General features: G+C 43.8%; 1 protein-coding gene across 1 annotated transcript in view; it reads right to left on the minus strand.

Moving 5' to 3' along the window:
- The window catches only part of prickle1b (prickle homolog 1b), a 32269-nt gene that overhangs the window by 6559 nt on the left and 1759 nt on the right, over window positions 1–23951 (minus strand). Inside the window, 3 exon segments of the mRNA XM_042318576.1 lie at window positions 2583–2720; window positions 4279–4392; window positions 15197–15451. Coding sequence (XP_042174510.1) covers window positions 2583–2720; window positions 4279–4392; window positions 15197–15451 — 507 coding nt within the window.

Raw genomic sequence — 23951 nt, forward strand, 5'->3', positions numbered from 1 at the left:
TCTCTCTCTCTCTTTCTGTCTCTCTCTCTCTGTCTATGTCTCTCTCTCTCTCTCTGTCTGTCTGTCTCTCTCTATGTCTTTCTGTCTATGTCTCTCTCTCTTTCTGTCTCTCTCTCTCTCTGTCTCTGTCTGTATGGGTAGTATTCCAACATGCCAGTACTCAGTCACTCAAACCAGCCATGCCTTTACAACATGCCAGTCACTAGTGTAATAGGATGTGGTCACTAGTCTAATAGGATAGGATGTGGTCAGTAGTCTCATAGGATAGGATGTGGTCACTAGTCTCATAGGATGTGGTCACTAGTCTAATAGGATGTGGTCACTAGTCTAATAGGATAGGATGTGGTCACTAGTCTAATAGGATGTGGTCACTAGTCTAATAGGATGTGGTCACTAGTCTAATAGGATGTGGTCACTAGTCTAATAGGATGTGGTCACTAGTCTAATAGGATGTGGTCACTAGTCTCATAGGATGTGGTCACTAGTCTAATAGGATGTGGTCACTAGTCTAATAGGATGTGGTCACTAGTCTAATAGGATGTGGTCACTAGTCTAATAGGATGTGGTCACTAGTCTAATAGGATGTGGTCACTAGTCTAATAGGATGTGGTCACTAGTCTAATATGTGGTCACTAGTCTCATAGGATGTGGTCACTAGTCTAATAGGATGTGGTCACTAGTCTAATAGGTCTAATAGGATAGGATGTGGTCACTAGTCTAATAGGATGTGGTCACTAGTCTAATAGGATGTGGTCACTAGTCTAATAGGATGTGGTCACTAGTCTCATAGGATGTGGTCACTAGTCTAATAGGATGTGGTCACTAGTCTCATAGGATGTGGTCACTAGTCTAATAGGATGTGGTCACTAGTCTAATAGGATGTGGTCACTAGTCTCATAGGATGTGGTCACTAGTCTAATAGGATGTGGTCACTAGTCTCATAGGATGTGGTCACTAGTCTAATACGATGTGGTCACTAGTCTCATAGGATGTGGTCACGAGTCCACAGTGATCAGAAAGGACTTATGGTATGTGGTCACTAGTCCACAGTGATCAGAAAGGACTTATGGGATGCGGCTTCTAAATGAGTTTTTAAGGCCCTTTAACATGCCAAACTATGACCATTACATTTCACAAGCTGGAACAAAATCTATTGTACAGCACTAAGTCTCTTTGAACAGGATCTGAAGGCTTTCAACAAGCCAAACTGTGATCAATTCTATTCACAAGCTTTGGCAATATAAACATGTGTTTCCCATGCCAAAAACAGCCCATTGAATTGAGAGGGAGGGAGAGTGAGAAAAAGAGAGTTTAGAGGGTGCCTGCTGACCAGTGGTACAGTTGAAATGAACGCAACACCTTGTTAACATTTATTTTTGACTGCAGGAAATTGGCCCATTCTTTTTCCTGGAATAACTTCCACACTCGGGTTGACCATGAGCTCCTAATGTCCACACTTCCTCCTCTCTGCTCCCTCTGAGTGGGTTAGTTGTTAATGAGACAGACTCTGCCCTTGATTAAATCCTCACATTATCACTGGAGCTTTAGGGTCCCAAATGGCACCCTATTCCCTACATCGTGCACTACTTCCCTCTGGGCCCTGGTCAAAAGAAGTGCACTATGTAGTGAATAGGATGCCATTTGGGACGTACTCACATTTAGAATAGAACAGAGCGAGGCCAAAGGGGGTCGGTAAGTCTTGAAATAAACAACTAATGTACTGCCCTGTGTTGTTAGCTTGTTGTCGTTTCCTGCTCTGCCTACAGGAAGAGCTTCAGGAGGGAGAAGCAGGTCTTTATAGGATTGCTGCTCTGCCTAGCAGGAAGAGCTTCAGGAGGGAGAAGCAGGTCTTTATAGGAAGGATTGCTGCTCTGCCTACAGGAAGAGCTTCAGGAGGGAGAAGCAGGTCTTTATAGGATTGCTGCTCTGCCTACAGGAAGAGCTTCAGGAGGGAGAAGCAGGTCTTTATAGGATTGCTGCTCTGCCTACAGGAAGAGCTTCAGGAGGGAGAAGCAGGTCTTTATAGGATTGCTGCACTGCCTACAGGAAGAGCTTCAGGAGGGAGAAGCAGGTCTTTATAGGATTGCTGCTCTGCCTACAGGAAGAGCTTCAGGAGGGAGAAGCAGGTCTTTATAGGATTGCTGCTCTGCCTAGCAGGAAGAGCTTCAGGAGGGAGAAGCAGGTCTTTATAGGATTGCTGCTCTGCCTAGCAGGAAGAGCTTCAGGAGGGAGAAGCAGCTCTTTATAGGATTGACATGTAATGAGGAAGGGAGAGACATATTTACTGGCTTTAACGTCATTTGGGAGAGATTTTCTTACTCGCCTCCCAGACTTGTATTGAAATGTTTTATAAGATATCGATAGAGTTTGTACTCGCAGTGTGAGTGGGTGTGCATGTGTACGAACGTGGGTGTGCATGTGTACGAACGTGGGTGTGCATGTGTACGAACGTGGGTGTGCATGTGTACGAACGTGGGTGTGCATGTGTACGAACGTGGGTGTGCATGTGTACGAACGTGGGTGTGCATGTGTACGAACGTGGGTGTGCATGTGTACGAACGTGGGTGTGCATGTGTACGAACGTGTTCACAGAGGGTGTGTTGCAGGGCTCGGGGGAGCATCCTGGGGGTTCCTCTCCCCAGAGCCTCTCTCTTTCTCTGGACACTGAACATGTGGAGCTCCCTCTTCTCCTCCTCACTGAGAGAGTGGCAGTACCGTACCTGGGAAGGGGGAGGGGAGAGGGAGAGAGAGAGAGGGAGGGGGGAGAGAGAGAGAGAAGAGAGAGAGAGAGAAGAGAGAGAGAGAGAGAGAGAAAGAGAGAAGAAAGAGAGAGAAAAGAGAGAGAGAGAGAAGAGAAAAAGAGAGAAAAGAGAGAGAGAGAAGAAGAGAGATAAAAGAGAGAGAGAGAGAGAAATAACACCAACTCAGATTTTACGCAACAGATAAAACCTAAACCCTCACTGCTTCCACAACAGATGTATTTTATGGTTATGTTATGGAAGAACACATGTTCTTCCACTGGAGGCTCACCCCAAGGTTGGCATGAACGTGCACACATCAAGCCTGATGTTAAGAGCAGACAATTACCACACAGATAAATAAAAACGAGCGGAAGACTAACAACCAACAATGGGCTTTGTGGTTCCCTAACACAGCAAACAACGCTGGTACACAACGAGAGCCCTCGGAGCGCCGCTCTCTAAACGTTCTCTGTGTGTGTGTGTGTGTGTGTGCCCTACTTTACGGAGGCCTTGTAAACCACAGCTATGCCTGGAATCTCCCCTTCTCCCCTGCTGCAGTATGCCGCTCTGCTCTGAGCCTGGCAGCAAACATCATAAAGTCACTCAGTCAGACGCTTTATTGTTCCAAGGAACAAACGCCTGCCCACCTACAGGACTGGAGCAGAGCAGTCAAAGATGCCCTCTGTGATAGCCTCACATAGCCCCTCTGCACAGCTCCCCGTGTAAACTGTGCTGACTAAAGGCGTGGGTTACAATGTGGGTCCAAGGAGTGCTGGTTTACAATCTAGAAAGACATTACAAGGATCCGGTTGTGTTTAAATGCAGTTATGCACCATATGTTACTATGGCGATCGTAGTAGGCGATGTGAGTGGTTTGTCTTTACTAGAATACCTCCACTGTGACGAGGTGACATTCTTTAGTCAGCATTAACCTGGCCTGATCCCAGATCTGTGTGGTTAAAGCCATCTCCGCTGACTATCACTGTCTGGGTGAAGCACATTCAGATCTGGGACCAGGGCCTGTATTCACAAAGAGTGTCTAGGATCAGGTTTGTGAATACCTGATCCGCTTTGTGAATACTAATCTCTCATGAACAGATGTATGTGAATTGAACTGGTACTGTAGAATCTGTTGGAATTGGAATGTGATCTGTGGGATAACGAGGAGCAGTAGGTGTTTCGCAGGTTATTCGGACTAATCACGATTTTGCATTTGTTAACATTTTTCGAATTTGGATGGGGAGGGGACATTCAACCCATAACTTGCTCAGAGAGAGGGTGGAGCTCCTCGTTCCGGTTCCGTTCCTCGTTCTAGCATCTCTTAATTCCTTCTCTTAACACTTATGGACCCAGAACCTAATCAAGCAGCTGACCCATTACCTGAGACTTTAGTTCTGGGTTAACCGAGACTAATGTGAATACAGAACTAGTAGATTAACTCTCTGTCCTGGGTTCAGTTCTTACCTCATTGTCATGAGGGGGCAGCTGGTAGAGCAGACCCAGTAGATTAACTCTCTGTCCTGGGTTCAGTTCTTACCTCATTGTCATGAGGCGGCAGCTGGTAGAGCAGCTGTCTGATCCTGTGTTTCTCTCCAGGACTGTTGACGTAGGGGACCTTGTCCTCTGGAAGACAGGAGAAATACTGCTGTACCTGGGGATGGAGGGATGGAGGGATGGGGGAAATGGTTAGAACAGTCTTAGTTCTGTCATACTGCAAATCCACCTTCAATCACACATGTTCCTGGTTGGTCTTAATGGTTTAGTAGTTCAGTTGGAGGGTGATGCTCACCCTAAAAGACCAGGCATACCTCCAGGATCTGTACTGCCCTGCATCATAAATACCCCACTGGGCTCCAGGACAAGAGCACAATCACAGCTGCTTAAAGAGCTTTGTTCGGGCCAGATCCACCATGATATGCCAACAAAGGCCAGGGTCAGTCAGTCAGTCACAGTCAGTCAGTGGGAAATCACTCAGGTCACAGTTCATACAAGACTGGTGCTTCCGTTGACTGATTGACCATTTTTACAATAGTTATCCCACCAACCAACTACCTTTTCTTGATGAATGTTTCCATCTCTCCACCATGAGTTCATGACTATCTATGAATATGAAGACCCTGTTTTGCCTCCACACATTCTAGAGGTGTAGAGAGTGAAGGGCTGGGAAACAAGGGGGACTGGGTGGGGGTGGGGGGGGGTAAGGTTACAAAAACAAGGTATTTGGCTTGGGAGGCCTCCTGTTGATTTCAGACCTTCATTACTTCCATGTGTGCTCATGGTTAATGAGAGGGTGGGGGAGAGATAGAAGGAAGAGCGAGAGAGAGAGAGAGAGAGAGAGAGAGAGAGAGACAAGCTTTTGGGAAAGAGAGAGAGAGAGCTTTGGGAAAGTGCCACATAGCCTGGAGTCAGAGGCCAGCCCTGTTTGCAGTCGGAGCTGAACTGTAAAGAAAGCAGCCAGTGTTAATGATGCTACAGCCACACAGTCAGTATCACTAGGAAGGAGGCATAAAACACTCTCAACCACTCTAGCCCCACAGGCTAACAGGCCACAGTAAGGATCTGCTGAGGTTGCATGTTACTGCACTAACTGAAACAGGACGTGGCCATGTATTTATAATAGCTTCTACACTCTTACAACCCTTTTAGGTTCTACACAGCACCTTCGGCTGTACCCGTAGGATGATCCTTTGAAGAACCCTTTTGAGTTCCATGTAGAACCCACTTCGACATGGAACTCAAAATGGTTCAACCTGGATGGAACCTACCTGGAACCAAAAGGGGTTCTCCCATGGGGGCAGCTGTAGAACTTTTTTGTATAGTGTATAGTTGATGCCACATTGGGACTTAATAGACTTCCGGCGCCGACAGAGATGGCCGCCTCGCTTCGCGTTCCTAGGAAACTATGCAGTATTTTGTTTTTTTACGTGTTATTTCTTACATTGGTACCCCAGGTCATCTTAGGTTTCATTACATACAGTCGGGAGGATAAGAGCAACGTCAACTCAACATCATTATGACCAGGAATACGACCTTCCCGAAGCGGATCCTGTGTTTTGCCCACCACCCAGGACAATGGATCGGATCCCATCCGGCGAACCTAAACAATGTCACCGTAAAAGGGGCAAACGAAGCGGTCTTCTGGTCAGGCTCCGGAGACGGCCACATCGCGCACCGCTCCCGAGCATACTACTCGCCAATGTCCAGTCTCTTGAAAACAAGGTTGATGAAAGCCGAGCAAGGGTAGCATTCCAGGGAGACATCAGAGACCGTAACGTTCTTTGCTTCACGGAAACATGGCTCACTCGAGTGACGCTATCGGAGTCGGTGCAGCCAGCTGGTTTCTTCACACATCGCGCCGCATCTTTCTGGTGAGAAGAGGGGCGGATGGGTATTCCTTATGATTAACGAGATGTGGTGTGATCATAACAACATACTGGAACTCATGTCCTTCTGTTCACCTGACTTAGAATTCCTCACAATCAAATGTCGACCGCATTATCTACCAAGAGAATTCTCTTTGATTATAATGACAGCCATATATATTCCCCCCCAGGCAGACACATCGAGGGCCCTGAACAAACTTTATTTGACTCTATGTAAACTGGAAACCACATATCCTGAGGCTGAATTCATTGTAGCTGGGGATTTTAAAAAGGCTAATCTGAGAACAAGACTCCCTAAATTCTATCAGCATATCGATTGTGCAACCAGGGCTGGTAAAACCCTGGATCATTGTTATTCTAACTTCCGCGACGCATATAAGGCCCTCCCCCGCCCTCCTTCCAGAAAAGCTGACCACGACTCTATTTTGTTGCTTCCAGCCTATAGACAGAAACTAAAACAGGAAGCTCCCGCGCTCAGGTCTGTTCAACGCTGGTCCGACCAATCTGATTCCACACTTCAAGACTGCTTCGATCACATGGATTGGGATATATGTTCCGCATTGCGTCCAACAACAACATTGACGAATACGCTGATTCGGTGAGCGAGTTCATTAGAAAGTGCATCGGCGATGTCGTACCCACAGCAGCTATTAAAACATTCCCAAAACAGAAACTGTGGATTGATGGCAGCATTCGCGCGAAACTGAAAGCGCAAACCATTGCTTTTAACCAGGGCAAGGTGACCGGAAACATGACCGAATACAAACAGTGTAGCTATTCCCTCCGCAAGGCAATCAAACAAGCTAAGCGTCAGTATAGAGACAAAGTAGAATTGCAATTCAACGGCTCAGACACAAGAGGTATGTGGCAGGGTCTACAGTCAATCATGGATTACAAAAGGAAAACCAGCCCCGTCGCGGACCAGGATGTCTTGCTTCCAGACAGACTAAATAACTTCTTTGCTCGCTTTGAGGACAATACAGTGCCACTGACACGGCCCGCTACCAAAACCTGTGGACTCTCCTTCACTGCAGCCGAAGTGAGTAAAACATTTAAACGTGTTAAACCTCGCAAGGCTGTAGGCCCAGACGGCATCCCCAGCGGCATCCCCAGAGCATGCGCAGACCAGCTGGCTGGTGTGTTTACGGACATATTCAATCCATCCTTATCCCAGTCTGCTTCAAGACATGCTTCAAGAGGTCCACCATTGTTCCTGTTCCCAAGAAAGCTAAACGAATACCGCCCGTAGCACTCAATTCCGTCATCATGAAGTTCTTTGAGAGACTAGTCAAGGACCATATCACCTCCACCCTACCTGACACCCTAGACCCACTCCAATTTGCTTACCGCCCCAATAGGTCCACAGACGATGCAATCGCAACCACACTGCACACTGCCCTAACCCATCTGGACAAGAGGAATACCTATGTGAGAATGCTGTTCATCGACTACAGCTCAGCATTTAACACCATAGTACCCTCCAAACTCGTCATCAAGCTTGAGACCCTGGGTCTTGACCCCGCCCTGTGCAACTGGGTATTGGACTTCCTGACGGGCCGCCCCCAGGTGGTGAGGGTAGGTAACAACATCTGGGAGGAGGTGAGGGCCCTCGGAGTGTGGTGTCAGGAAAATAAACTCACACTCAACGTCAACAAAACAAAGGAGATGATCGTGGACTTCAGGAAACAGCAGAGGGAGCACCCCCCTATCCACATCGTCGGGACTGTAGTGAAGAGGGTAGTAAGTTTTAAGTTCCTCGGCGTACACATCACGGACAATCTGAATTGGTCCACCCACACAGACAGTGTTGTGAAGAAGGCTCAGCAGCGCCTCTTCAACCTCAGGAGGCTGAAGAAATTTGGCTTGTCACCCAAAGCACTCACAAACTTTTACAGATGCATAATCGAGAGCATCCTGTCGGGCTGTATCACCGCCTGGTACGGCAACTGCTCCGCCCACAACCATAAGGCTCTCCAGAGGGTAGTGAGGTCTGCACAACGCATCACCGGGGGCAAACTACCTGCCCTCCAGGACACCTACACCACCCGATGTCACAGGAAGGCCATAAAGATCATCAAGGACAACAACCACCCGAGCCACTGCCTGTTCACTCCGCTATCATCCAGAAGGCGAGGTCAGTACAGGTGCATCAAAGCAGGGTCCAAGAGACTGAAAAACAGCTTCTATCTCAAGGCCATCAGACTGTTAAACAGCCACTACTAACATTGAGTGGCTGCTGCCAACATACTGACTCAACTCCAGCCACTTTAATAATGGAAATTGATGTAAAAATGTATCACTAGCCACTTTAAACAAAGCCACTTAATATAATGTTTACATACCCTACATTACTCATCTCATATGTATATACTGTACTCAATACCATCTACTGCATCTTGCCATCTTTATGTAATACATGTATCACTAGCCACTTTAAACTATGCCACTTTGTTTACATACCCTACATTACTCATCTCATATGTATACACTGTACTCAATACCATCTACTGCATCTTGCCTATGCCGTTCTGTACCATCACTCATTCATATATCTTTATGTACATATTCTTCATCCCTTTACACTTGTGTGTATAAGGTAGTTGTTATGGAATTGTTTGGTTAGATTACTCGTTGGTTATTACTGCATTGTCGGAACTAGAAGCACAAGCATTTCGCTAAAATCGCATTAACATCTGCTAATCATGTGTATGTGACAAATACAATTTGATTTGATTTGATTTAATAGTCGACTGGTTTTAACAGAGAAAATAGAGGGAAGCAACTGCGACAAATATATTTCAACAACATTCCAGCAAAAACAAGAGGTAATAGGAAGGTAGTACTATGAACCCCCTAAACCATGGGATGTCAAGCTTAGCCCTAGACTGACTCACTCTGAAACAGAACTCTAAACCATGGGATGTATAGCCTAGCCCTAGACTGACTCACTCTGAAACAGAACTCTAAATCATGGGATGTATAGCCTAGCCCTAGACAGACTCACTCTGAAACAGAACTCTAAACCATGGGATGTATAGTCTAGCCCTAGACTGACTCACTCTGAAACAGAACTCTAAACCATGGGATGTATAGCCTAGCACTAGACTGACTCACTCTGAAACAGAACTCTAAACCATGGGATGTATAGCCTAGCCCTAGACTGACTCACTCTGAAACAGAACTCTAAACCATGGGATGTATAGCCTAGCCCTAGACTGACTCACTCTGAAACAGAACTCTAAACCATGGGATGTATAGTCTAGCCCTAGACTGACTCACTCTGAAACAGAACTCTAAACCATGGGATGTATAGGGACTGACTCACTCTGAAACAGAACTCTAAACCATGGGATGTATAGCCTAGCCCTAGACTGACTCACTCTGAAACAGAACTCTAAACCATGGGATGTATAGTCTAGCCCTAGACTGACTGAAACAGAACTCTGAAACAGAACTCTAAACCTCTAGCCCTAGACTGACTCACTCTGAAACAGAACTCTAAACCTAGACTGACTCACTCTGAAACAGAACTCTAAACCATGGGATGTATAGCCTAGCCCTAGACTGACTCACTCTGAAACAGAACTCTAAACCATGGGATGTATAGTCTAGCCCTAGACTGACTCACTCTGAAACAGAACTCTAAACCATGGGATGTATAGCCTAGCCCTAGACTGACTCACTCTGAAACAGAACTCTAAACCATGGGAAAGCCCTAGACTGACTCACTCTGAAACAGAACTCTAAACCATGGGATGTATAGCCTAGCCCTAGACTGACTCACTCTGAAACAGAACTCTAAACCATGGGATGTATAGTCTAGCCCTAGACTGACTCACTCTGAAACAGAACTCTAAACCATGGGATGTATAGCTCACTAGCCCTAGACTGACTCACTCTGAAACAGAACTCTAAACCATGGGATGTATAGCCTCAGAAACAGAACTCTAAACCATGACTCACTCTGAAACAGAACTCTAAACCATGGGATGTATAGCCTAGCCCTAGACTGACTCACTCTGAAACAGAACTCTAAACCATGGGATGTATAGTCTAGCCCTAGACTGACTCACTCTGAAACAGAACTCTAAACCATGGGATGTATAGCCTAGCCCTAGACTGACTCACTCTGAAACAGAACTCTAAACCATGGGATGTATAGCCTAGCCCTAGACTGACTCACTCTGAAACAGAACTCTAAACCATGGGATGTATAGTCTAGCCCTAGACTGACTCACTCTGAAACAGAACTCTAAACCATGGGATGTATAGCCTAGCCCTAGACTGACTCACTCTGAAACAGAACTCTAAACCATGGGATGTAAACTAGACTGAACTCTGAAACAGAACTCTAAACCATGGGATGTATAGCCTAGCCCTAGACTGACTCACTCTGAAACAGAATTCTAAACCATGGGATGGATAAGCCCTAGACTGACTCACTCTGAAACAGAACTCTAAACCATGGGATGTATAGCCTAGCCCTAGACTGACTCACTCTGAAACAGAACTCTAAACCATGGGATGTATAGCCTAGCCCTAGACTGACTCACTCTGAAACAGAACTCTAAACCATGGGATGTATAGAACCCTGGGAGCACCTGAAACAGAACTCTAAACTGAGCCCTAGACTGACTCTGAAACAGAACTCTAAACCATGGGATGTATAGCCTAGCCCTAGACTGACTCACTCTGAAACAGAACTCTAAACCATGGGATGTATAGCCTAGCCCTAGACTGACTCACTCTGAAACAGAACCTAAACCATGGGATGTATAGCCTAGCCCTAGACTGACTCACCTGAAACAGAACTGACTCACTCTGAAACAGAACTCTAAACCATGGGATGTATAGCCTAGCCCTAGACTGACTCACTCTGAAACAGAACTCTAAACCATGGGATGTATAGCCTAGCCCTAGACTGACTCACTCTGAAACAGAACTCTAAACCATGGGATGTATAGCCTAGCCCTAGACTGACTCACTCTGAAACAGAACTCTAAACCATGGGATGTATAGTCTAGCCCTAGACTGACTCACTCTGAAACAGAACTCTAAACCATGGGATGTATAGCCCTAGACTGACTCACTCTGAAACAGAACTCTAAACCATGGGATGTATAGCCTAGCCCTAGACTGACTCACTCTGAAACAGAACTCTAAACCATGGGATATATAGCCTAGCCCTAGACTCACTGACTCACTCTGAAACAGAACTCTGAAACAGAACTCTAAACCATGGGATGTATAGCCTAGCCCTAGACTGACTCACTCTGAAACAGAACTCTAAACCATGGGATGACTCACTCTGAAACAGAACTCTAAACCATGGGAGCCCTAGACTGACTCACTCTGAAACAGAACTCTAAACCATGGGATGTATAGCCTAGCCCTAGACTGACTCACTCTGAAACAGAACTCTAAACCATGGGATGTAAACCATGGGATGTAGAACTCTAAACCATGGGATGTATAGCCTAGCCCTAGCCTCACTCTGAAACCCTAAACCAGACTGACTGACTCTGAAACAGAACTCTAAACCATGGGATGTATCGTCTAGCCCTAGACTGACTCACTCTGAAACAGAACTCTAAACCATGGGATGTATAGTCTAGCCCTAGACTGACTCACTCTGAAACAAACAGAACTCTAAACCATGGGATGTATAGCCTAGCCCTAGACTGACTCACTCTGAAACAGAACTCTAAACCATGGGATGATGCCTAGCCCTAGACTGACTCACTCTGAAACAGAACTCTAAACCATGGGATGTACAGAACTCTAAACCACTCTGAAACAGAACTCTAAACCATGGGATGTATAGTCTAGCCCTAGACTGACTCACTCTGAAACAGAACTCTAAACCATGGGATGTATAGCCTAGCCCTAGACTGACTCACTCTGAAACAGAACTCTAAACCATGGGATGTAGCCCTAGACTGACTCACTCTGAAACAGAACTCTAAACCATGGGATGTATAGCCTAGCCCTAGACTGACTCACTCTGAAACAGAACTCTAAACCATGGGATGTATAGCCTAGGATGTCATCTGAAACAGAACTCTAAACCATGGGATGTATAGCCCTAGACTGACTCACTCTGAAACAGAACTCTAAACCATGGGATGTAAACCATGGGATGTATCTAGCCCTAGACTGACTCACTCTGAAACAGAACTCTAAACCATGGGATGTATAGCCTAGCCCTAGACTGACTCACTCTGAAACAGAACTCTAAACCATGGGATGATGTAGATACTCACTCTGAAACAGAACTCTAAACCTAGACTGACTCACTCTGAAACAGAACTCTAAACCATGGGATGTATAGCCTAGCCCTAGACTGACTCACTCTGAAACAGAACTCTAAACCATGGGATGTATAGCCTAGCCCTAGACTGACTCACTCTGAAACAGAACTCTGGGATGTAAACCATGGATGTATGTATAGTCTGAAACAGCCCTAGAGACTGACTCACTCTGAAACAGAACTCTAAACCATGGGATGTATAGCCTAGCCCTAGACTGACTCACTCTGAAACAGAACTCTAAACCATGGGATGTATAGTCTAGCCCTAGACTGACTCACTCTGAAACAGAACTCTAAACCATGGGATGTATAAGCCCTAGACTGACTCACTCTGAAACAGAACTCTAAACCATGGGATGTATAGCTCTGAAACAGCCCTAGACTGACTCACTCTGAAACAGAACTCTAAACCATGGGATGTATAGCCTAGCCCTAGACTGACTCACTCTGAAACAGAACTCTAAACCATGGGATGTATACTCACTCTGAAACAGAACTCTAAACCCCTAGACTGACTGAAACAGAACTCTAAACCTCAGCCCTAGACTGAAACAGAACTCTAAACCATGGGATGGATGTACTCTGAAACAGAACTCTAAACCATGGGATGTATAGCCTAGCCCTAGACTGACTCACTCTGAAACAGAACTGTCATTGTTGGAAAACACTGAAAAACATTGACATGACGACCTGCGTTACCATGATTATTATTTGTCTTAAATCGTATAGATCAGTGTTGACTCTATCCTACTTTCTCCCCGCTCCTCCAGACGAACATTTCCAGGAGATCACAGGCACTCTGCAGGAGGGGCGAATGGCATGTCAGTATGTCTGTATTTATAGACTCCAGACATTAAACATTAAAGCCTGAAGTCTGGCTGCAGTTTGTTTGAGGATTTGTCTCGGATGGCTTCACTTCTGTGTTCAGTCAGATCTCAGTGGAAGGCAGTGTGTGTGTGTGTGTGTGTGTGTGTGTGTGTGTGTGTGTGTGTGTGTGTGTGTGTGTGTGTGTGTGTGTGTGTGTGTGTGTGTGTGTGTGTGTGTGTGTGTGTGTGTGGGGGGTGGAGGGGGTGTCTGTGTGTGTGTCACAGGAATTCTATGCCTGTGAGGGGTTGTTAGAATATCGGGGGCAGAGAGAGATGTAGAATCTGTCAGGAGACATCAGTAGAGTTGGAGAATAGTCCTATTGCTGCTATTCTCTGTGTGCTGTAATGTCCACAGTTTGTGACACTGACAAATAGTGTGACTCTACATCTCACCACCAAGGGGATTTACAAATCAAATCAAATGGATCTATAAAGCCCTTTTTATGTCAGCATTCCTCCTGATCTCCAACAGTTAACATTAGGAGTGGACTGATTCCTCCTGATCTCCAACAGTTAACATTAGGAGTGGACTGATTCCTCCTGATCTCCAACAGTTAACAGTAGGAGTGGACTGATTCCTCCTGATCTCCAACAGTTAACATTAGGAGTGGATTGATTCCTCCTGGCAAGTCGGGGTCTAGTATTAGCCTATCTATGTGGATGGACATTTAGTTTGCCTGCTGTGTTTTGTGACATTCAGATATGGGTTACAACCAATGGTCACTGTGATGTGATCTGTCACCAACAGCTCCCCGCTACCTCTCCCCAGGAGGAAAGTCATGAACTGTTCCAGGTCCAGAGGTATGGTGAACTGGCCCCTTGTGTTCTACACTCAACGCTGCATCTCAGCCTCACCTCAGGAAGATGGCAACACCCTGTCACTTGGCTTTAAGTCCCTGTGACGTGTGTGAGTGTGAGTGTGAGTGTGAGTGAGAGAGAGAGAGAGAGAGAGAGAGAGAGAGAGAGATATATATATATATATATATATATATATATATATATATATATATATATATATGCCTGTCCCAGTGTCACACCAGCCCTACCAGATGTTCTGTTTCCACCTCGAGCCGAAACTCTGGACTCATCCAACTCAATCCAATGGATGACAACACAGTATTGTCTATTGTCCATCATTGTGTATCTCCATCATGTTATATTTACAGTCATATATCTCCATCATGTTATAGTTACAGGTTATATTTACAGTCATGTATCTCCATCATGTTATAGTTACAGTCATGTATCTCCATCATGTTATAGTTACAGTCATGTATCTCCATCATGTTATAGTTACAGTCATGTATCTCCATCATGTTATAGTTACAGTCATATATCTCCATCATGTTATAGTTACAGTCATGTATCTCCATCATGTTATAGTTACAGTCATGTATCTCCATCATGTTATAGTTACAGTCATATATCTCCATCATGTTATAGTTACAGTCATATATCTCCATCATGTTATATTTACAGTCATATATCTCCATCATGTTATAGTTACAGTCATATATCTCCATCATGTTATATTTACAGTCATATATCTCCATCATGTTATAGTTACAGTCATATATCTCCATCATGTTATAGTTACAGGTTATATTTACAGTCATGTATCTCCATCATGTTATATTTACAGTCATGTATCTCCATCATGTTATATTTACAGTCATGTATCTCCATCTAATTTGACTGAAGGATGATGCTGTTGACCGTCATCTTGACTTAGCAGAGGCACCAAACACATATACACATGCATTCATTTACTGACTTTATGTGATGCCATTGAGGTGGTCGTTGTTAGCGACCGTAGTTACTGCTTGTGGTTGACTATTCAACAGACAAATGAGGATATGATGAGGATGATGATGATGATGATGCCGTGCTGCTCACCTGTTCAGGTCTGAGTCCAGGCGGTACCCAGGCGTATTCCTCAAGGGCACAACCTGAGTCATCGTCTGACGTAGAGCTCCTCTGGAAGCCCAGGGTCAGTTTCCCCAGCTTCCCCCCCGTCCGCTGCTCCATATCCAGGCCCCGGACACCCCCTGTCCGCTGCTCCATATCCAGGCCCCGGACACCCCCTGTCCGCTGCTCCATATCCAGGCCCCGGACACCCACCGGCCGCTCCAGGTTCATCACACGCGGGCGCTGCCCGAGGGAGACAGAAAAGGAGACGAGGTGTTATCAAATGCCCACAAATTCAACGTTTAGAATAATTCCTCATTCAGTCAGTGGTTCTTCAGACTTTATATATCGGGAGGGACATCTCTATATCAAACGTTGTTGCCTGTTTCTGCTTTCCTGAAAACACTGGTCTGCTCTCGTATATAGAAACAGAGCAGCAGGTAGCCTAGATCCTAGTGGTTAGAGCATTGGGCCAGTAACTGAAAGGTTCCTGGACCGAGCTGGCAAGGTAAAAATCTGTTGTTCTGCCCCTGAACAAGGCCGTTAACCCACTGTTCCCTGGTAGGCCGTCATTGTAAATAAGAATCTGTTCTTAACTGACTTGCCTAGCTAAAGAAACAACAGTATCTGAATTGCAGAATGTAGTTACAGTAGATGACAGGTTGTAGTGTGCCTATATCATGTACAGTGTGCCAATATAATCCCAGAGTTGAATCCCTACATGAAGTACCACTGTAACAGATCATATACCTCCAACTCCGCATCGCTGCTGGAAGGCCTGGGTTTAACAGTGAGCTGGATGGATGCTCACAGCTCTCACTGTAGAGTTAAGACTGTGCAGTATATTAGACAGGTTAGTGGAGTACAGACTGACTGTTAAATAGATCTGGTCTTATAATCATGATTAAATCCCCTTACATCACATGACACTGAACTGTACATTGAGTCAGAGACCTTTTGTACAGGGCACATCCAAAGCTGTGCGTGTGTAAAAAATGCTGAGTATTTAATACCTAGTGTGTGGTTTACAGGTTGTTCAAGGACAGGAGGCTTGTGGGACTGACACAGAGCGGTACATTCAGAGACCTGTTCTACTGGTCACAATCACAGTGAAACACTGCTGGTTCATAGGTTGAGGTTGTATTGGGCACAGGGGGCTTGTGTCCATGACGACACCACAGTACACACGTAGGAGGACATGATATCTCCTCATATAACACGGCTTTGTGTCTGTGATTGTCTAAGGCACACACATCACTATTTCACAGAATCTCAGCCATTTTAGGTTCCTTTCAAAGCCTTTTAAAGGACCTGATAAGGAGGAGGTGGCGGGTTACATCAAGAGACGTTTATCACTTCAGTCTCTCTTCTCTCTTATCTCTGTGTTCACCTACTTCAGAGCCCTCTCTCTATCCGCGTCGCAAATGGCACCCTATTCCCTATATAGTGCACTACTTTTGACCAGAGCTCTAAGGGAGCTCTATGTGCCCTGGTCTAAAGTAGTGCACTACATAGGGAATAGGGTGCCATTTGGGATGTACACCTCTGTCGCTGTCAGATAACCTGGTTGAAGTCTTGGAGGTGTTAAAAACCCCACTTGTGTTTTGTTTGGGCTCCTTTGACGTGCAAATGAAGACCAGAATAGCCTGAGAAGAGCACCCTTGTTTGGGGAGAAAGTTTGGATTTCACAGACGCCCTCTAAACTTAATAGAAGTTCACTCTTGAGTCACAAGGAGGGACCTTCTTCTGAAAGATTAGGTATTTCACAAGGACTGTCACAAGAGAGACCAAATGTCCCGAGAGTCTGAGTATGTAGGTCTGATACCTTTCTGTCTAATCATTTAAATAAAAAGTTCAACAAAAACATGTCAGTAACCTGCTGGCTGTGGGAATATATGTAAAGTAATGTCAGCTAATGTATTCTGAGATATCATTTGAATGCCTTCACATTAGTTAATCACAGTCTAATGCCCATTCAAACAGAGATGGTCATTCTGACTCAGCCAGTCAACATCACTGTGGAGAAATGAATGGGGAAAGTTTGAATTTGAATAGAGTTACAACAAGCCCTGCAGCTTCTAACCAACAAATACAAAAAGGGTAATAAAAGCTCAGGCTGTAAAACTGGGACTGAGCTCATTTCACACACAGAACACAACGTAGTGGCTCTGTCAGCTTTTTACCAAGTAGGACCAGATGAAGACATCACTCATTAGTTCTTCTAATCTAACAGAACCCGAGGTCTCTGTGGTATGAGTAGTACTCAGTGTTGACAGCACACATATACATTTTTCATTTAACTGGTCAAGTCAGTTAAGAGCAAATTCTTATTGACAATGACAGCCTACCAGGGAACAGTGGGTTAACTGCCTTGTTGAGAGGCAGAACAACAGATTTGACCTTGTCACCTCAGGGATTTGATCCAGCAACCTTTTGGTTACTGGCCCAACACTCTAACCACTAGACTACCTGCCACCCTGATATAACCTATAATTCAATAATTGTATGTTTTATATGGATTTCTATGGTTGCCAGATTATATTGACTCTTTCCCGCACAATCAGAGCCAATATCCTGCCCAATCCACTAAAAAGTAGCCCAATTTTAGTTAGAGTAGGTGCTCAATGCCTTTCCTTGCGTGAGGTAAAACACTTTCCTTAAGTACCCTTGAGACATTATCCAACGGCCAAGCAACCGAGTCACGAGATGGACGGAGAGATAGAGAGCCATTTGCTAAAGGCGTGTCATTGCAATAATTGTCTAGGTCATGTCCTCAAGAGAAAACTGTGATGGATTTCTGGGAATAGCCTGCTAGCAGTGTCTAGACGTGAAATATGTTGTCCTCAAAACATTTAATTACAAGGGATAAAAATAACACATTTTGTGTAGCCCAGTTCTGACCACACCAAGAGAAGATTTCCCTGTGAAAGAATCTAAGAAATTCTCCTGTGAATGTATTCCTGACCCCCCCCATCCCCCATCCTCTTTACCCCAACCTCTGCTTTTAGAAAGTCAAGTAAGGAAAGTCAGAGAAAATCCCCAGCAGATTCCTGAGCCAACATACACAGGTACTCACATTACACCTTGTCACCCGCTGGCAATAACACAATGTGTGTCTTCATCAAAAACAAAAACAAACCGTCTAACTTACTACCCTGCTCTGCTCCTTTAAACCCACAGAGAGCCGACCGGAGGGAAAGAGAAACATTCATTTTTTTGAAAAAGGCATTTAAAAAGTCCCAACATCGGCACTATGTAAACACCCTCCAGGTGGAGGCCCTGTTGTTCCTATACTGACACATACTAGTGGCCTCTGAGTGGTGCAGCGGTCTGAGGCACTGCATCTCAGTGCTAGAGGTGTCACTACAGACCCTGGTTCGATTCCAAAGGGTGGTGCACAATTTGTCCCAGCATTGTCTGGATTAGGGTTTGGCTGGAGGTTGGCCGTCATTGTAAATAATCATTTGTTCTTAACTGACTTCATTAAATAAACATATGAAGGGTAGCATCTCAAGTGGCACCCTACATAGTGCACTACTTTTGACCAGAGCCCTATACGAATAGGGTGCCATTTGGGAAACATCTGAAGCCTTTACAGGAAAATAATGACCTGATCAAATACATGGCAGTTTAAATGTATACAGACTCTGGGCTGAGATGACCTGATGCTTGGCGGGAAGAAAAGTGTCAGAAACCGTAAGAGGAGAAACATCTACAACAACACCGTCTGAATCGTTGAACGGAACACTCAGTCAGAAACCGTAAGAGGAGAAACATCTACAACAACACCGTCTGAATCGTTGAACGGAACACTCAGTCAGAAACCGTAAGAGGAGAAACATCTACAACAACACCGTCTGAATCGTTGAACGGAACACTCAGTCAGAAACCGTAAGAGGAGAAACATCTACAACAACACCGTCTGAATCGTTGAACGGAACACTCAGTCAGAAACCGTAAGAGGAGAAACATCTACAACAACACCGTCTGAATCGTTGAACGGAACACTCAGTCAGAAACCGTAAGAGGAGAAACATCTACAACAACACCGTCTGAATCGTTGAACGGAACACTCAGTCAGAAACCGTAAGAGGAGAAACATCTACAACAACACCGTCTGAATCGTTGAACGGAACACTCAGTCAGAAACCGTAAGAGGAGAAACATCTACAACAACACCGTCTGAATCGTTGAACGGAACACTCAGTCAGAAACCGTAAGAGGAGAAACATCTACAACAACACCGTCTGAATCGTTGAACGGAACACTCAGTCAGAAACCGTAAGAGGAGAAACATCTACAACAACACCGTCTGAATCGTTGAACGGAACACTCAGTCAGAAACCGTAAGAGGAGAAACATCTACAACAACACCGTCTGAATCGTTGAACGGAACACTCAGTCAGAAACCGTAAGAGGAGAAACATCTACAACAACACCGTCTGAATCGTTGAACGGAACACTCAGTCAGAAACCGTAAGAGGAGAAACATCTACAACAACACCGTCTGAATCGTTGAACGGAACACTCAGTCAGAAACCGAAACATCTCTGAATCGTTGAACGGAACACTCAGTCAGAAACCGTAAGAGGAGAAACATCTACAACAACACCGTCTGAATCGTTGAACGGAACACTCAGTCAGAAACCGTAAGAGGGGAAAACATCTACAACAACACCGTCTGAATCGTTGAACGGAACACTCAGTCAGAAACCGTAAGAGGAGAAACATCTACAACAACACCGTCTGAATCGTTGAACGGAACACTCAGTCAGAAACCGTAAGAGGAGAAACATCTACAACAACACCGTCTGAATCGTTGAACGGAACACTCAGTCAGAAACCGTAAGAGGAGAAACATCTACAACAACACCGTCTGGATCGTTGAACGGAACACTCGGTCAGAAGACGGACGACACCAGACCCACAGCTGCTTACTTGCATTGGTTGCACAAGTAACCTAAGCAACACATGGCAGGAGGTACAAGGACTATGCAATTGTTCTCCAAATATAAAGTATTGGTACTTACGAGAACAGAAAATATGAGTGTAAGATTCATTACACAGTCATCTCCATTTGAAGTTTATTGTTTTGTTTTGCTTATTCTTTGGTGTTTTGAGTTCAATATTATGTTACGTAATGACTAGGCAAATAATATTTTATTTATCTAATGCAAATTATTACATTAGTTTAAAAATGAATGGCTATAACAGATTTCATATGGCAATTTCCTGGAATATCAAATACAGTGTACGGAGATGTTGTTGTTATTACTACCAAATAGCATATACAGCTCTAGTGATTTACACTGAAGGATATGATGAATCCCTACATATAGGCAGAATACAATAGAAACACAATCAGAGCAGATAGTGAAAACAGTCAAGCAGACAAGAGTCACCGACTCCTCCAGATGTAGGATCTTAATATAATCAGACATATGTAGGAGTTGCTCTTACCATAACCCTATAGAGAGGAGTATATCTAACCCTAACCCTATAGAGAGGAGTATATCTAACCCTAACCCTATAGAGAGGAGTATATCTAATCTAACCCTATAGAGAGGAGTATATCTAACCCTAACCCTATAGAGAGGAGTATATCTAACCCTAACCCTATAGAGAGGAGTATATCTAACCCTAACCCTATAGAGAGGAGTATATCTAACCCTAACCCTATAGAGAGGAGTATATCTAACCCTAACCCTATAGAGAGGAGTATATCTAATCTAACCCTATAGAGAGGAGTATATCTAATCTAACCCTATAGAGAGGAGTATATCTAATCTAACCCTATAGAGAGGAGTATATCTAACCCTATAGAGAGGAGTATATCTAACCCTATAGAGAGGAGTATATCTAACCCTAACCCTATAGAGAGGAGTATATCTAATCTAACCCTATAGAGAGGAGTATATCTAATCTAACCCTATAGAGAGGAGTATATCTAATCTAACCCTATAGAGGAGTATATCTAACCCTAACCCTATAGAGAGGAGTATATCTAATCTAACCCTATAGAGGAGTATATCTAACCCTAACCCTATAGAGAGGAGTATATCTAACCCTAACCCTATAGAGAGGAGTATATCTAATCTAACCCTATAGAGGAGTATATCTAACCCTAACCCTATAGAGAGGAGTATATCTAACCCTAACCCTATAGAGAGGAGTATATCTAATCTAACCCTATAGAGAGGAGTATATCTAACCCTAACCCTATAGAGAGGAGTATATCTAATCTAACCCTATAGAGAGGAGTATATCTAATCTAACCCTATAGAGAGGAGTATATCTAACCCTAACCCTATAGAGAGGAGTATATCTAACCCTAACCCTATAGAGAGGAGTATATCTAACCCTAACCCTATAGAGAGTATAGTATACCCTAACCCTAGGAGTATATCTAACCCTATAGAGAGGAGTATATCTAACCCTAACCCTATAGAGAGGAGTATATCTAACCCTAACCCTATAGAGAGGAGTATATCTAATCTAACCCTATAGAGAGGAGTATATCTAATCTAACCCTATAGAGAGGAGTATATCTAATCTAACCCTATAGAGAGGAGTATATCTAACCCTATAGAGAGAGGAGTATATCTAATCTAACCCTATAGAGAGGAGTATATCTAATCTAACCCTATAGAGAGGAGTATATCTAATCTAACCCTATGGAGTATATCTAATCTAACCCTATAGAGAGGAGTATATCTAACCCTAATACCCTATAGAGAGGAGTATATCTAACCTAACCCTATAGAGAGGAGTATATCTAACCTAACCCTATAGAGAGGAGTATATCTAATCTAACCCTATAGAGAGGAGTATATCTATCTAACCCTATAGAGAGGAGTATATCTAATCTAACCCTATAGAGAGGAGTATATCTAATCTAACCCTATAGAGAGGTATATCTAATCTAACCCTATAGAGAGGAGTATATCTAATCTAACCCTATAGAGAGGAGTATATCTAATCTAACCCTATAGAGAGGAGTATATCTAATCTAACCCTATAGAGAGGAGTATATCTAACCCTATAGAGAGGAGTATATCTAATCTAACCCTATAGAGAGGAGTATATCTAATCTAACCCTATAGAGAGGAGTATATCTAATCTAACCCTATAGAGAGGAGTATATCATCTAACCCTAACCCTCTGTAGTATGTAGCTAGATCATTAGGGTTGTAGGATCTTAATATAATCAGACATATGTAGGAGTTTCTCTTACCATAACCCTATAGAGAGGAGTATATCTAACCCTAACCCTATAGAGAGGAGTATATCTAACCCTAACCCTATAGAGAGGAGTATATCTAACCCTAACCCTATAGAGAGGAGTATATCTAACCCTAACCCTATAGAGAGGAGTATATCTAACTCTAACCCTATAGAGAGGAGTATATCTAATCTAACCCTATAGAGAGGAGTATATCTAATCTAACCCTATAGAGAGGAGTATATCTAACCCTAAAAAACCCTAACCCTAGAGGAGTATATCTAATCTAACCCTATAGAGAGGAGTATATCTAATCTAACCCTATAGAGAGGAGTATACCCTAATAGAGAGGAGTATATCTAATCTAACCCCTAGAGAGGAGTATATCTAATCTAACCCTATAGAGAGGAGTATATCTAACCCTAACCCTATAGAGAGGAGTATATCTAACCCTAACCCTATAGAGAGGAGTATATCTAATTAGGAGGAGTATATCTAATCTAACCCTATAGAGAGGAGTATATCTAACCCTAACCCTATAGAGAGGAGTATATCTAATTAGGAGGAGTATATCTAATCTAACCCTATAGAGAGGAGTATATCTAACCCTAACCCTATAGAGAGGAGTATATCTAATCTAACCCTATAGAGAGGAGTATATCTAATCTAACCCTATAGAGAGGAGTATATCTAACCCTAACCCTATAGAGAGGAGTATATCTAATCTAACCCTATAGAGAGGAGTATATCTAACCCTAACCCTATAGAGAGGAGTATATCTAATCTAACCCTATAGAGAGGAGTATATCTAATCTAACCCTATAGAGAGGAGTATATCTAACCCTAACCCTATAGAGAGGAGTATATCTAACCCTAACCCTATAGAGAGGAGTATATCTAACCCTAACCCTATAGAGAGGAGTATATCTAATCTAACCCTATAGAGAGGAGTATATCTAACCCTAACCCTATAGAGAGGAGTATATCTAACCCTAACCCTATAGAGAGGAGTATATCTAATCTAACCCTATAGAGAGGAGTATATCTAACCCTAACCCTATAGAGAGGAGTATATCTAATCTAACCCTATAGAGAGGAGTATATCTAATCTAACCCTATAGAGAGGAGTATATCTAACCCTAACCCTATAGAGAGGAGTATATCTAACCCTAACCCTATAGAGAGGAGTATATCTAACCCTAACCCTATAGAGAGGAGTATATCTAACCCTAACCCTATAGAGAGGAGTATATCTAATCTAACCCTATAGAGAGGAGTATATCTAACCCTAACCCTATAGAGAGGAGTATATCTAACCTAATCTAACCCTATAGAGAGGAGTATATCTAATCTAACCCTATAAGAGAGGAGTATATCTAATCTAACCCTATAGAGAGGAGTATATCTAATCTAACCCTATAGAGAGGAGTATATCTAATCTAACCCTATAGAGAGGAGTATATCTAATCTAACCCTATAGAGAGAGTATATCTAACCCTAACCCTATAGAGGAGTATATCT

The sequence above is a fragment of the Oncorhynchus tshawytscha genome, unplaced genomic scaffold (assembly GCF_018296145.1).
Source record: "Oncorhynchus tshawytscha isolate Ot180627B unplaced genomic scaffold, Otsh_v2.0 Un_contig_588_pilon_pilon, whole genome shotgun sequence".
NCBI classification, from domain to species: domain Eukaryota; kingdom Metazoa; phylum Chordata; class Actinopteri; order Salmoniformes; family Salmonidae; genus Oncorhynchus; species Oncorhynchus tshawytscha.